At 42.2% G+C, this 14,662-nt stretch overlaps 1 protein-coding gene across 4 annotated transcripts in view; it reads right to left on the bottom strand.

The window, feature by feature from the left end:
* IQSEC1 (IQ motif and Sec7 domain ArfGEF 1) overlaps positions 1 to 14,662 on the bottom strand; it is a 688,386-nt gene that overhangs the window by 36,976 nt on the left and 636,748 nt on the right. For all 4 annotated transcript variants that reach the window (XM_045024040.1, XM_045024037.1, XM_045024038.1 and 1 more), the window contains 3 exons: positions 8,994 to 9,155; positions 3,025 to 3,147; positions 1,998 to 2,164 (listed from right to left, as the gene is read on the bottom strand). In XM_045024040.1, the coding sequence (XP_044879975.1) occupies positions 1,998 to 2,164; positions 3,025 to 3,147; positions 8,994 to 9,155 (452 nt within the window). The remainder of the gene's footprint in view (positions 1 to 1,997; positions 2,165 to 3,024; positions 3,148 to 8,993; positions 9,156 to 14,662) is intronic.

Genomic DNA, 14,662 nt, shown 5'->3' with positions numbered 1-14,662 from the left:
TCTGCCACTGCACTGAGCCCACACTCTGCCACAATCCAATGCTACCAAGCGGAAGAAACACTATGGATTGGACTGTGCCTGACCCTTGCATGGGAGCTGAGGTTGGGGAGGGTAAGCATAAGCAGCCTTCTCTTTATTGTGCCCTTCATGCAAGGACTAGAGATAATCACAGTCCCTCCTAGTGCCCCTGGGGCATAAACAACCTGAAAAGGTGTGGGGCGGGGAAAAGGCCAGGCACCCTAACAGAGCTGGCCACTATGGAGCTGTGGATGCTGAGCCATACACTTCCCATATACATGCTGCAGTCCTGAGTTCAACTCCACTCCTCCTGAGTTCAACTCAGGCCTGGGTAGGGGGTGCAGCTCCACACCATCTGGGCTGGTGTCTAACAGGCACAGTCTGGTTCTCCATCTGTGGCACAGAGAGCCAGTTTAGGACAGTACTGGAGTTGGACTTGCAAGCAAAAGGTGGAGGGAATTAAAACATATTTTAAAATAATGTTGCGTTTCTTTCTAACAAGCCACGTTCTGGTGAATGAGACAAGATTTTGCATTTCTTGGGAGGGAACCAGCATATAATGTGGGGAGGTATGGGATATAGATTTGGTGAACCAGGAAAGCAGAAGAGCAGGAAGATGTGGGATCTGACTGTAGGTTTCAGAGTGCCAAGGCCTGGAGGACAGATTAAGTCTCTTGACTAGAGATCATTCTCTAAATCATGGAATGGGGATTCCACAGCCACACAGATGCAGAATTCAATGCAATTGGGTCAGTTAGATTTCAGTTCCCTTCCCACTTGATTTTTACAAGGGCCTTAGAACTAACTTTTTCTAAGGGGTTTAAAGCCTCTGTTTATTTTAGAACGCCTTCAGCACGACACACTGATTATTTTCCAGACTTTTATACATATTTATGTGTTCACAGCACAAGTTATCTACGGTAACATTTGATGGACGGGGGTCTAATAAACAAAGTTGTTAATTTCCATCTCTGAGAATGTGGAAAATCATCATGGATATGTAGCTTCCACATTAACTCCCCTTTAATATGAGTGAGAGAGTTCTTGGTTCATGGAGAACTAACTTGTCTGTCTGGCAACACAAAGAAAAGTTTATTCTGAAAGTTTCCTTTGAAATGAGGCAGTGAAAGAAACTTCATTTTAAAAATAAAATTCAAGATTTTGGAGAATGCTGCAAAAGGTCCTACTTCTGCAATTCTGTCAGCATCGTGGACCAGTGGTCTTGGTGATGGACTGGTCAACAGAGGCAGAAACACTTAACAAAAGGTATGAGTACAGAAGTCATTAGTGGGCTTACAACGTAGTTACCCCTCCCTGTCTACACACTGTACTCCCCCTTTCACAAACACTGCCTACATCTTCCATTAAACACTACTGATCTTTTGTACCTTATTTCACTTGTTGGACAACTTTACTATATCATAGGGTTTATTCAGCCTCATTCATGTTTGTAAAATTACAAACTTTATGAGCTGCCATCTGACCTACACAAAGGGTGCCAACATGCCAAGTTTCAATTAGATCCAGGAAATTGGCACATTACAGAGATGTGAATACAAGATAGAAGATATTTATAGCATATCTCAAGGGAGCTGGGAATAAAAGACTGGATAGAAGTTCTGTACAATGATGATGGAATATGGATGATGAAGGATTACAAGCCTAATTCTGTTTTTACATTATTTTAGGGATAACATTGCTGAAGTCAATATATTCACAGCAATGTAAAAGCAATGTAAGTAAAAATCACAAGGCGGCTCTATACATTTTATCTTTGTCTTAGATCGTATCTGAAGTAGGTTGGCTTTTAGGATGGGTAGGGAAATATATACATACATATATATAAATAAACTTTTATATATAATTTCCCTAGCTATCCTAAAAGCAAACCTACTGCAGATACGATGTATCAGATATGATATAATGTAATTTCCCTAAAAAATAAAAAGCTCTGCTGACAATCATTCAAATTTTCTCACCCCGTAGATTCTTAACAAAATCTTCAAGCTTCATCTTGCGTTCAGGTTTCACATTTGGGCTATACATGTCTGTGTTTAACAATATGATTGCGAAAGCTAGGATGAAGATGGTATCAGGATTTCGGAACTGTCTCACAACGCCGGGATTGCAGATACAGTATCGCTGGCTGTAAGAAACAAAGGGGGGAAATCAGACAGAGTTAAGAAAACCAAATCAATGAACAGTTACATTCAAGACACCAAGTTTGGTATCCTTTATGCTTCATACACATTTAGTTTTCTATAGTACTTCTCTGCCCAATCACATTCTCAGAACTAACATCCTAGAATGCTAAAGGCTTAAGTTTTCCCTTTTACAACCACTAAACTCATCGGCCAGGCCAGATCTTCATTTCGGGTAACTTCATTAACTTCGATATTCTGCTGACTTCAGTGGAGCTACACCGGCTTACAGCAGCTGAGGATCTGGCCAGGATTTTTACATTTATAGTTTAGATGCTTTACATTTTTTCCTTCCACAATAAAGAACATTTGTGTGGGTTTTCATAAATTAATGCTCTTTGCCCCACTGTGCTAAACTGCTTAACAGAAGGTTAAAAAAAGTACATGGAGATACTGTAAAATGTAAACAAAGTCCAATGCCTCAAGGTACAGAAACCAAGGTTATAAATTACAAGACTTAATTTTCAGGGACAGATATCTGACGTTAAAAATATCGATCTATCTTACCAATCAAACTGATTTCGGAGAGAATTTTTCAATTTAGAAGCACAGCTATATTATATAAATGCATAATAAAAATAATTACACTAACAATATGCATTAACAATGGCACATGAAACTTCCTTATTCTATATTTAGTGTCTTAAGTAAACACCTACCGTCATTTAATTGCATTAATACTCCCTATTGTTCTCAAAGACAGCTTAATAAAGCAGGGAATAGCCTAAATCTACCCAACTTCCCTGTCTCACATGTGACAGCTGGATCATGTCAGGTGCTCTGACAACTTATTTCAGTGCCATACCTAAAAGCTTCAATGAGTCGTTCTACTTTCTGAGCTTCTCCTTGAACACGGATATGAGCCTGAAATTTCCTGAGTGCTTCATCCAGTTCCATTGCTGAGAAGTCCATCTCATCCACAACGCAGCTAGGACAAAACACATTCTCATTTGTTCTTTGCCCTTCCAACAATATATTTTATTCAAAATACATTATATCGGAAAAAAAGCCGAGTGGCTTCAGCATTCCCCCAGTTCTAGTAAAATACAAAGCCACAAATGCATCTCAGAACACCAGTAATTGTCCATGAAAGCGTGAGAGGAGAATTGTAAGAAATTGATCAATTGGGAGTGGGCCGGAGGGGGAAGAGTAGATGTAAACAAGCCATTATTTTTCTTTATTGCAGAGCTGCCTACGTGATGGACAATGATCAATGTAAAAAACTCCACACTGTCACAAATCACTATCAGTCTTGTGCTCTCAAATCAGCAAATTATCACCAGGCAGCTCTAATAATAATAATAAATAAAAAGATTTTATACAGATTAAAATACTGACTCAAACAGCTGCAGAAAATAGGATATCCTGTACTAAGTGGCTGTGGGTGCAAGATTTTTTTTTTTAAAAAACAGCAGTGTAAATTTTCTGGCTTTGCATGATATTTTTATGGGACATCTCTTTTTTTTTTTTTGCAATAAATCTCATCTCATCATTCACCCCATCCTTCAGTTTACTCATGCTCAGCAAGGCAAATATCTTCTTGCTTGGGATAGACAGTACTGAGAACTATTAAAATGGGATGATCACTGATCAAACTATATCACTCTAACACAGGGGTGGGCAAACTATGGCCCGAGGGCCACATCTGGCCCTCCAGACATTTTAATCCGGCCCTCGAGCTCCCGCTGGGGAGCAGGGTCTGGGGCTTGCCCCACTCCACATGTGCCGTGGCTCTGCATGGCTCCCAGAAGCAGAGGCATGTCCCCACTGTAACTCTTATATGTAGGGGCAGCCAGGGGGCTCCGCACATTGCCCCCACCCCAAGTGCCGCCCCCTAGCTCCCATTGGCTGGGAACTGCAGCCAATGGGAGCTGCAAGGGCAGCGCCTGTGGATAGGGCAGCATGCAGAGCCGCCTAGCCACGCCTCCGCATAGGAGCCAGAGGGGGGACATGCTGCTGCTTCCAGGAGCTGCTTGAGGTAAGCACTGCCCAGAGCCTGCACCCAACCCCCTCCCATGCCCCAACCCCCCCTCGCACCCTCTGAACTCCTCGGTCCCAGCCCGGAGCACCCTCCTTCACCCCCAACGCTTCATCTTCAGCCCCACCCCAGAGCCTGCATCCCCAGCTAGAACCCCCACCCTCCCCACACCCCCCAACCTGCTGTCCCAAACTGGAGCCCCCTCCTGCACCCTGAACTCCTCATTTCTGGCCACACTCCAGAGCTCCCACCCCCAGCTGGAGCCCTCCCACACCCCAATGCCCAATTTTGTGAGCATTTATGGCCCACCATACAATTTCCATACCCAGATGTGGCCCTCGGGCCAAGAAGTTTGCCCACCCCTGCTCTAACACCTTGTTTAAAGGCTACTTTCAAATCTGAGAGTCGTTGGTTCCTTTTCTTCTAACTTGGCTTTTAGGTTTTAATAACCAAACATGAATCACTGCAAGTTATAGCACCGTAATGCAGATGCTACCATAATAAAGTATGATCCAGGTTAAAAGGCTTGTTATTAAATGTACTGCTGTACAGTGATAGACTAGCATACACATTTCTCTTGAAGGATGAAGCACTGTGCTACCACAGTTTAATTCCAAAGCCTTTTAATGACTTCAGCCCATATGCTTTCCTTCTGTGTAAAAGTGCAAGGAGAAAAACAAAAGAGCTGTGCACTCCTCCAGGTTCATCCCTATAAGGACAATGTTGATTCCACAAACACAACAGAACCACTATTGTAAACTCTAGAGGTTTGGAACATCACTGTCTCTTCAACACTGGAGAACTTTTTAAATTATTTTTTAAAGGGTTGGAACAGCAGGCACCTTGACCAGCGGTAGTAGAGTCAAATAAAGTGGAAAGTGAAGATATTAGGGGTATCTGGGTCTCCAAATATCCTTGGCCAGCAGTACAATGGAAAGCTTCCTCCATCATTCCTTCCAACATCCTCTCATCAGCAAGAGAGACAGTAGCTATGCTGCCAGCGGCTAGAGCCTATAACTGCAAGTACTAACTTCAATCAGCATTAGCTTCCTGTGATCTTTACTCCAGGTCTTCTTAAATTTTTGTGGGTTGTGTGTGTGGAGAATGACATGTGACTTAGTATGGCTTCTTCCTAGTGCCTATTCCCTGCCTGCTGTTTCTTTGCAGACTTTATGCAGAGTGGAGAAAGGAGGGTACAAAGGAACACCCCGCTCAGTTGCTTTTCCCATCAGCGTAACACCACAACTGTCTCTGAGGTTTAGCTCCCTACTGTACTGCTGGGGAGAGCACAATGGTCTTGAAGCTTTATGAATAATTCTGTAATGGAATTAACTGAAAGGAGGAGGTTGTAATACACAACACCATGTTTTCCACATGTCACTTGGATGCTGTGACTTTTATCTAACTATTCACTCACACTGCTAGACATTTGGTTTTTTAATACAAATCCTATTTGTTAAAAGAAAGTACATGGGCGGACAGAGAGCCAGATCCTCAGCTGTGCTGGTATGGCATGGCAGGAGGGAGAAAGGTGTCCTTATGGCCACCACGGGGTACTCTAGCAGCCAAGGATCACTGCCATATTGCAGTGCTCTAGCCATGCCCCTTGACACACCTCATATCCTGGCAAGAGGTATAGCATCAAGACATTATGCCAACTCTATGCCACCCAGGGAGACCCTGACATTAGGGGAATCCCCAGATAGCCAATTATGGCACACCGCAAAGCAGCTGGAGAATGGCAATGAGTCTGAAATGTAGATTGTTTTCTTGGAGGTTTTCAAAATTGCACGGTGAAGATGTTTTAAAACAATTAAAGGTTCCCATGCAATATCTGCATGTTTATGCTCATGTATGAGAACCAGGAAGTGCACCGTGATGACAAATGAAATATATAGTCACAAGCACACAAAATAAAAGCATCAATCATGGAAAGTAATTAAATGTTTAAAATTATTTTTACTACCTTAGCTGTTATGAGTATCATGGAATGGAATCATGTTTCAAGTATGATTTTTTAATACACAATTTTAAGTCTGATAGCATGTCTTTATCAGAGATGGAAAAAACAGTCACCGTTTTGTTGAAGAGCAACAAAGAATGCGTGTTACCATCCCTAATAGCAGGTCAGCTTGGTTAAAACCGTTGTACTTTTTTGCTGCCAAGGCTCACAGTGCTATATGCGAATCAATCACGCTATCTTGGGGTTGCCGCAGAACAATTTTTTTTCTTAACATGACTGGGGCAGGTTATTTTAAGAACAGATTAATTGCAGCAAAAATACAGTCAGGAGGTCGTAGGCAGGTGGATGTCCTTTTGGCAATTTACCCATCCAGGAAATCTCATCAAACATATACCATCTGGCTATCAACGAGATTCTTACCCAATTTTCTGCTAGGTTGCCCAAGGCACAGTGAGGTTAAATGATTTGCCCAAGATCACACAGTGAATCAATGACTCATTTTAGGTTAGAATCCAGCCTCTTCCTTACTCATCATAGTTTACTTTGATCATTAGACAATACGCCTTCCTTGGAAAATCTTCACCCCAGTCTAATAGTGGCACAGATCCAGGGAATGGTTGCAAATGGTTAGAATGGGCCTGCTGAAAAGCCTGATTGGCTGAACTGCTGAATTGAAATCTGCCACTTCTTTACGGCAAGTCACTAAACTTCACTACATACCTTGGGTAGAACCCACATTCCCTATTCAATTACCTTCTCCTGCTGTTTGTACAGTAAAGATGCAGCTCTTGAACCATAAGGTTTACAAATAAAAGGCCCCTCTAAGCAAAGGTCTATGATGTGTGTATAAATGCAAATACATTATACTAATACACTGTTCAGCATGCACGGTTGAGACACAGAGGTTCCAACAGCATTGTAAATCTTGTACACAATGTATAACACACAGTAACAGATCAAGCTACATGTTTAGTAAGAAAAAAAAATACTACCTATTTGAAACAAGGCCTAGTGAAAAGTTGGCGTGGGAACCTCATTTTCATTTCCTTCAATTGGGTGCATGAAATTGTGCATTGCCATAATGCATTTAATTTCCATGCTTTAGAAAAAAAAAAAACTGCCTGTGACTGATGCTCCCAATTATATGATCCCATTTTGGCTTCAGAGTCCATGATTCACTGGAGGTAGGTGGGGCAGGAAGGAGTTAGGGATACATTAACCATTAGGGACAACTGGCCTATGCCTACAGTCCCAGGTTCTGGGTCAGCTGATGACATCAATGATACCTTCATGGACAACTGGAAGAGTTCATATGCAGCAATCTGCCCACAGCATGTGGTATTGTGCAACACAAGAGATCCACGGATCCACCCCATGTTTAGGTAAGCAATGATACCACAAAGCAGCAGCACTGCCAACCCCAGGCTTTCCAAAATCATGACTCAGATCTCCAAAATTATAAAAATGGCTTAAAAATCATGAGATTTAAAAAATAATACTTTGGGGGTTCTTTTATTTTGCTTTCTGGTTTTTGTGGCTTTAGGGGGTCACGTGTTCAGGATTTTCTCCATAGTGATTAGGGCTAGAAACTTATTTAAAATAATGAATGCCCAGGTTCTCATATAATCACATGGCTCCTGGAGCCTGGCTTTAAGAGAAACACTGACTACCATGAGACTTGGGATAACATCACAAGAGGTTAGTGAGTTAGCAATGCTGAGTGGGGCTCCTAGGGCTGGATTCATCTCCAGTAAAGTCAAGGGAAGATTTTCCCTGGGGACTGAATTAAGCCTCTGTTGACCAGGCTCAGAAAGTGATTTTCCAATAGTTTTTAAACTTAAAATCCCCCACAGGCCCTAAAGCCAGGAAAAACATTCAGTCCTCAATAAGGGCTATTTCTATGCAAATCTCAGCAATTTTTTGCTGTGGTCTTGGCCAAAACTGTGGGCTTAGAATTTTTGTTTTGTCTTTTTACACTGGGAAAAGGGTATCTCCCCCCGCCCCCACCCCCATGTACCCTATGCAGTTACATAGCCTGTTAAACATCTAGCTGGCTGTTTGTGCAGTAAGTGGCAATTCTTCATGCAAGTCACATGCGCACAAGTCAATAAATCTGGGGTGAGATGCAATGAGCTTTGTTAGTGAGTGCGTCATCCACACAGGTCTTGAAAAGAGTCGCTGCTAAATGAAATATCAAATCACTTAAAATAAACAAAAGCAACCTCCATCCTTAACAGACAGTATTTGAATAACCTTAACCAAACTGTTGGCGAGTGTAATTTGCTGCTCCACTTTTGCTTTCCTTTTGAAATAGGTTTTTATCTAATCCTTTCCAATAAACTGGTTCTCAGACACCCTTATTAGACAAGTGCCAGCATAAGAAGTGCCTGTGTATCTATGAAATAGTAATGGTTATTTTCATGTTCCTTTACTGATGAAGAGTCGTGTAGCATATAATTTTTTTATTTTTTAATTTCACACAGTAAATTATTTCAGAGCTTGAGGAAGGAAAATGGTCTTAAAATTAATAGACAGTCCTCCACAGTGAAATTACAACATAAATTTAGAGTAAATGTGAATTCTATAATGTATATAAATCCGTATTAGTGTCCTACTTGATCAGTTTTGTTGAGAAATGTTAGCATTGCTGGCAAGTAAGGAAGAGTATTTATTTTTGCCTGTTCTTTGTTAATCCTTACACTCTGGCAGTTTTTTCTTTGAAAACACTTTCATTCCACGCACAAAATATTCCGTGAGCATTAGCCTCTACGTGTCCCACAGGGCACACCTGAATCCCTGAGTGCTCCATCCCCTCCCCTCACACACTACTCACTCCAATACATCTCGGTTGAACTGCTTCTGTCGATTGCCCAAAAACTCTCCAATCATCTGTCTGCTTAGTCCTTTCCTTTGCAGGAGAAAATGGGCGACACCAACTGGCGTGTCCGGCACGAAACCTCTCTCAATTAGGTACTGGACTCCTTTTTCAGGTTTTCTAGGGAGAAATATAAACACAAAGCCATTTAGTTCATTTCCTTCATTCCCATGTGCATTTGAGTTTTTCCCCAAACCTCATCTGTCCATAAGTAACATTAGACTGGCTGAGTTAGAAGGCGGACTGCTGTAGTTTTAAAATAAATGTAGTCATATTGTAAAACCCACAGAGTGGTTTTAGTTTTAATGGTGTATTTGCTTTGAAATGGATCTTCATGGTGAAGAGGCACTAAAAATCTCTCCAACTGCATTTCTGCAGTACTCATCCAAACTAGGTTGACCCTTCTCCCTGATCTTTCCAGGAGCGAGGCTATCCAATCACACCATGTATGACATACTATGGAAGTTGATACACCATAAGCCAAGGTCTAGAATGACCATCAACATCAGATACTAAACTGAAGACATCTTGTGCTATCAGTGAGAGAGCACCATGTCCTCTGAAAACATAATTGAAAAAAAAAAAAAAAAAACCACCCTAACCAACATATCTAAATCCCAGATTATGCGGAACAGTAAGAGGCATCTAAGATGGTGCAACTCACAAGCTGAAGGACAAGAAGAGAAGAGCAACAGAAAATACAACTACTACAAAGGTGGGAGAAGACATAAATCAAAGAAGGAGTAACCCCCTCCTTTAATTTACAACTTCTTCCAGCTTCTTGAAATATACATCACAACAGCTTTGACTATTAGATTCCAATTCCTTCACAATCATTTAAATCTGTGTAATTTACACTCCTTTCTACACCTCCAAATTTAGCTCTGCATGATTTCAGATCCCACAAAAATAAAAAGTTCGCAGCTATTTTTCTGACAAACATATTAAATGGTGAGGATTTCCTGCTATAAATCTGTCTTAGGCAGTCATATATTTTTGCTCGCATTTTAAATGACAAAGTCCTGCTCACAGCACAAACAGTAGGTTATGTTTCCAGTGCTGCTACCCAGCGGACGTCCAAAGTTTGTAATGCAATACTTTCACAGCTCCAGTAGTTTCATCGCCTTCTCTATTTTCTAAAAATTAGGACACAATGGACACCTGTAAAAATGAACGGTTTGCAGCTTTCCAGATGAGCTGAAGGATATTGCATTTCTTAATGCTAGTGAAATCAATTTCAAAGAACAAGGTGACCCTGCTATTTTTATACACAGATGATCATACAACCCTTTCCTCACATTTTTTTTTAAACAACATTGAAAATAACATTACCAAATTACCCAGCATTCAGTCCCCATGCTCTGCGACATTACACTATTACACATTTGATGCCCAACTAAGTGTTAGGCAGATCAGAAAAATATATATATTTCATCAAAACTGAGAAGTCTCAAAAACTTCCATCTTACACTCCCTTAAATCAAGTTTGACAGCTCTTTTCATTTGAAGCTAAAGAAGTACTGTATGCAGTTACCCCACGAGGACAAACTTGTAAAATAATCCTCCCCTAGTCCAAAACAGATTATTTCATCAGAAGAAAAATATTTAAGAGCTGTATTCTTATATTCTTGAATCACATTTCAGAATTCTGGATCTCCCTGAATTTCTAGTTTCACAACACACACACACACACACACACACACACACACACAAAATCTATGACAGGAAATTTTTCCTACTAGTGAACCGAGTTTCTGCACAGCATTTGCAGTGAAATGAACTCATGAACTTTCCATTCTAGCAGTTGCTAAGCAAGGAAAACAAAGGACCAATCAAAAAAGTAAGACTTCTCCCATCCACCAGAGACTGTATCTTCTGCAGATTGAGAAGATATTCGATATTTTTCCTACACTAAATCTTAACTTTACCTGCTTTCCTCCTTCCCCCCCTCAAAGAAAAACCCCAAACCAAAAATGAATGTTAATATGATCATGAAAAGAGTAGCATGGGCATCTATCCACATTCCTGGAACCCCAATTTACACATAGGAAACTTTACACATAGGAATTTTCCTTTCTGCTTATACAATATTCATAACCACAAACTCATGGTTATAAGTAAAATGAACCATGATTAAAAAAATGTGAAAGAAAAGAAGAGATGGTTATAAAGATTAGAGACCTACAGCATAAAGGCTCTAATTCAAGGTGTAAAGGTGTTGAGTCTAGGGGGCTGCCTTAGAGATTTTGGGCCAGATCTTATGGAACTACACCACTTTGCACCAGTTGAGGGTCTCACTCTTCACAGAAGCTTTTATTTTGGTCTGGGAACATGAAATCACTTTAACAGACACTGGATAAAAGCCTCCCCAAAACTGACCTACAAATTCTACACAGCTATTTGAGGCCGGAGGCATTTTGCCCTTTCTTAATGCCTTAGTGAAATATCAGCAGTGAGTCAAGCAATCAAATCTTTTGAAAAAGAAAATTCCATTTGGTTATAAAAAGCATGAAATGAAAATACTGCTTGTGAAAAGCTTTGGACTGGGAGCCCAGAACGAGGGCCGCCATTCACCCACATGACAATACAGCATTGGTGGCAGTAGTGTTAGCTTCATCAAAATGATGCACCAATGTGATTCAACTCAAACCTGGAGAAGCCACCTCTAAAGTAGAGGCCAAAACTACCTTCTCAGCTATTTCGCACTAATTCCTGGCCTCATCTGCTGAGACTGCCAGTTAGTCCGAAATACTCTGGCATTTTGTTATGCTGATACCTGTCAACTACTTATTTCACACAGATGATGCTTTAGTGCACCAAAGAGTAAAAACATGTGGTCCATGTACAATTTTAAAACTGGTCATAGCAAGAAGGAGCCATGATGTTTTTTCTATCTAAGTTTAGGGCAAAGAGATGGATGTGAAATTTCTAGATTGACAATGGATGTTGATTTTAAGGAGGATTCTGGGAATAGTTAAAACATCTGCTTTATCATAATCAACAACAGAACGAACAGTTCATTTACTCTTCTAGCAGAGGCAAATATGACTAATAAAGCAACTTTATAAAAGATTAAAACAGAAAAAAGTTAGTAAAAGCCTAATTACAATCAAATTAATGGTCTAAGGAAGAAAGATTATCCTAACTTTTGGTATCTTTTAACTCTGATATGTAACTAACACATTTTCAGACCAGTGGCCACAATCATCGTGAAAATCCTTTAAGTATCTGTCATCAGAAGATAAATTAACATAGAGAGTACTTCGTGCTGGAGCATATACACACCCATACATGCACTCCAAGTGCAGCAATGGGCTTTGGATGATCGCTTCCTTGATTCTACTGAGGAAAAGGGTGTTCCAGATTTGATTCTGACAAATAGGGAGAAACTGGTTGAGAATGTGATGGTGGAAGGCAGCTTGGGTGCAAGTGATCATGAAATGACAGAGTTCATGATACTAAGGCCTGGTCTACACTAGGACTTTAATTCGAATTTAGCAGCGTTAATTCGAACTAACCGCTCAACCGTCCACACCAGGAAGCCATTTAATTCGAACTAGAGGGCTCTTTAGTTCGAATTTGGTACTCCACCCCGACAGGTGGAAGAACGCTAAATTCGACATGGCTAGCTCAAATTAGGCTAGGTGTGGATGCAAATCGAACTTAGTAGCTCCGGGAGCTATCCCACAGTGCACCACTCTGTTGACGCTCTGGACAGCAGTCCGAGCTTCGATGCTCTGAGCAGCCACACAGGAAACGACCCGGGAAAATTTGAATTCCTTTTCCTTTCTGGACAGTTAGAATCTCATTTTGTGGTTGGACATCGGGGCGAGCTCAGCAGCACCGGCAGCAATGCAGAGCTCTCCAGCAGAGGAGTTCATGTAATCTCTGAATAGAAAGAGGGACCCGGCTTAGACTGACCGGGAACTCTTGGATCTGATCGGTGTGTGGGGCGAGGAGTCTGTGCTTTCGGAGCTGCGCTCCAACAAACGGAATGCAAAGACCTACGAGAAGGTCTCCAAAGCCATGATCCAGACAGAGGATACAGCCATCATGCAATGCATCGCCGCGTGAAAACCAAGGACCCCAGACAAGGCTACCAAAAAATCAAAGCGGCAAACGGAGGCTACGGAGCCTGCCACCACTGCCCCACCAGTGACCATGGACTCTGATGATGGGACAGTGTCGACGGACAGTTCCTCGACGATGTTCACGGACGGGGAAGATGAGGAAGTGTTTGTGGAGGACGAGGCAGGCGAGAGCGCTTACAACGCTGGTTTTCCCGACAGCCAGGATCTATTCATCACCGTCACGGAGATCCCCTACCAACCCTACCCGGCCATGAACCCGGATCCTGAATCAGGGGAAGGAGCAGTCGGTAAGTGCTTTAACCATGTTAACTTTTATTCTTAATATAACAGGAATCTGAAGTGTGTGAGAAGGAGGTCTCTCTATATATGGTGATAGATCAGAAATCCTCCTGGGAGATCTCCACGAAGCTCTACTTCCGTTAATCGATAAGCATCAGCAGGAGGTTCCTGGGGAGAGCTGCCTTATTGGGTGCTCCGTGATAGCACCCTTTTCCGCGCGAGGCTTTCATGCGGTATTCAGGGAGCATTGCCTCCTCGACCACGGCTGCATCGGTCCGTGGTTCGTGATAGATTTCACGCAGCATGCGCTCTCTATCTCCTTCAGTGCCCGTCCTCACGGTGATCTCGCTAGGAGACTCATGCATCTAATTAGGGGAATTACTGTAATGTTACGCCTGGTCCAAAGTATTTTTAAAAAAATCTCCGGACAGACGGCATAGCAGAGACTCAGCACGCTGCTGCGACACGAGCGTAACGGAAAGCCAAAGAATCAAATGGACGCTCATGGAGGGAGGGGGGACTGAGGACGCAAGGTATCCCACAGTTCCTGCTGTCTCCGAAAATGATTTGCATTCTTGGCTGAGCTCCAAATGCTTCTAGGGACAAAAACAGTGTCCGCGGTGGGTCAGGGCATAGCTCGGCAATTTACGCACCCCCCCACCCACCCCCAGAAGTGAAAGGGAAAACAATTCTCTCTTGACTCTTTTACATGTCACCGTATCTTTACTGAATGCTGCAGATAGACGCGATGGTGCAGCACTCAACACCAACATCCTTGCTTCCCCCACGCTATGGATGGCTGATGGTACAAAATGACTGGTACCCATCCTCATCATTAGCCTATTGGCACATGGGGCAGTGCAAAAGGACTGGTAACCATGCTGACTAGCATCGATAAGGTCAATCAAGGGTGCCTGGTCCTAATTTTTCCTGGTAGATGGTACAATATGGCTGGTAACCATCGTCATCATAGCAACAGGGGGCTGAGCTTCATCAGCCCCCACCCTTCATGTGTAAAGAAAAAAGATTCAATTGCCCCTGGACTAGCAGCAGGATGCTGGGCTCCTCTCCTCCACGCTCCTTAATGTCCTATGTGGACTATCATAGCAACTGGAGGCTGCCTTCCACTCATTTCTCACTAACAAGTCACTGTGTCTTATTCCTGCATTCTTTATTACTTCATCACACAAGTTGGGGGACAATGCTATGGTAGCCCAGGAAGGCTGGGGAAGAATGGAATGAACAGGTGGGGTTGTT

This window comes from Mauremys mutica, chromosome 7 (assembly GCF_020497125.1).
Source record: "Mauremys mutica isolate MM-2020 ecotype Southern chromosome 7, ASM2049712v1, whole genome shotgun sequence".
Lineage (NCBI taxonomy): Eukaryota > Metazoa > Chordata > Testudines > Geoemydidae > Mauremys > Mauremys mutica.
This window is presented reverse-complemented; position numbering and strand designations above follow the sequence as displayed.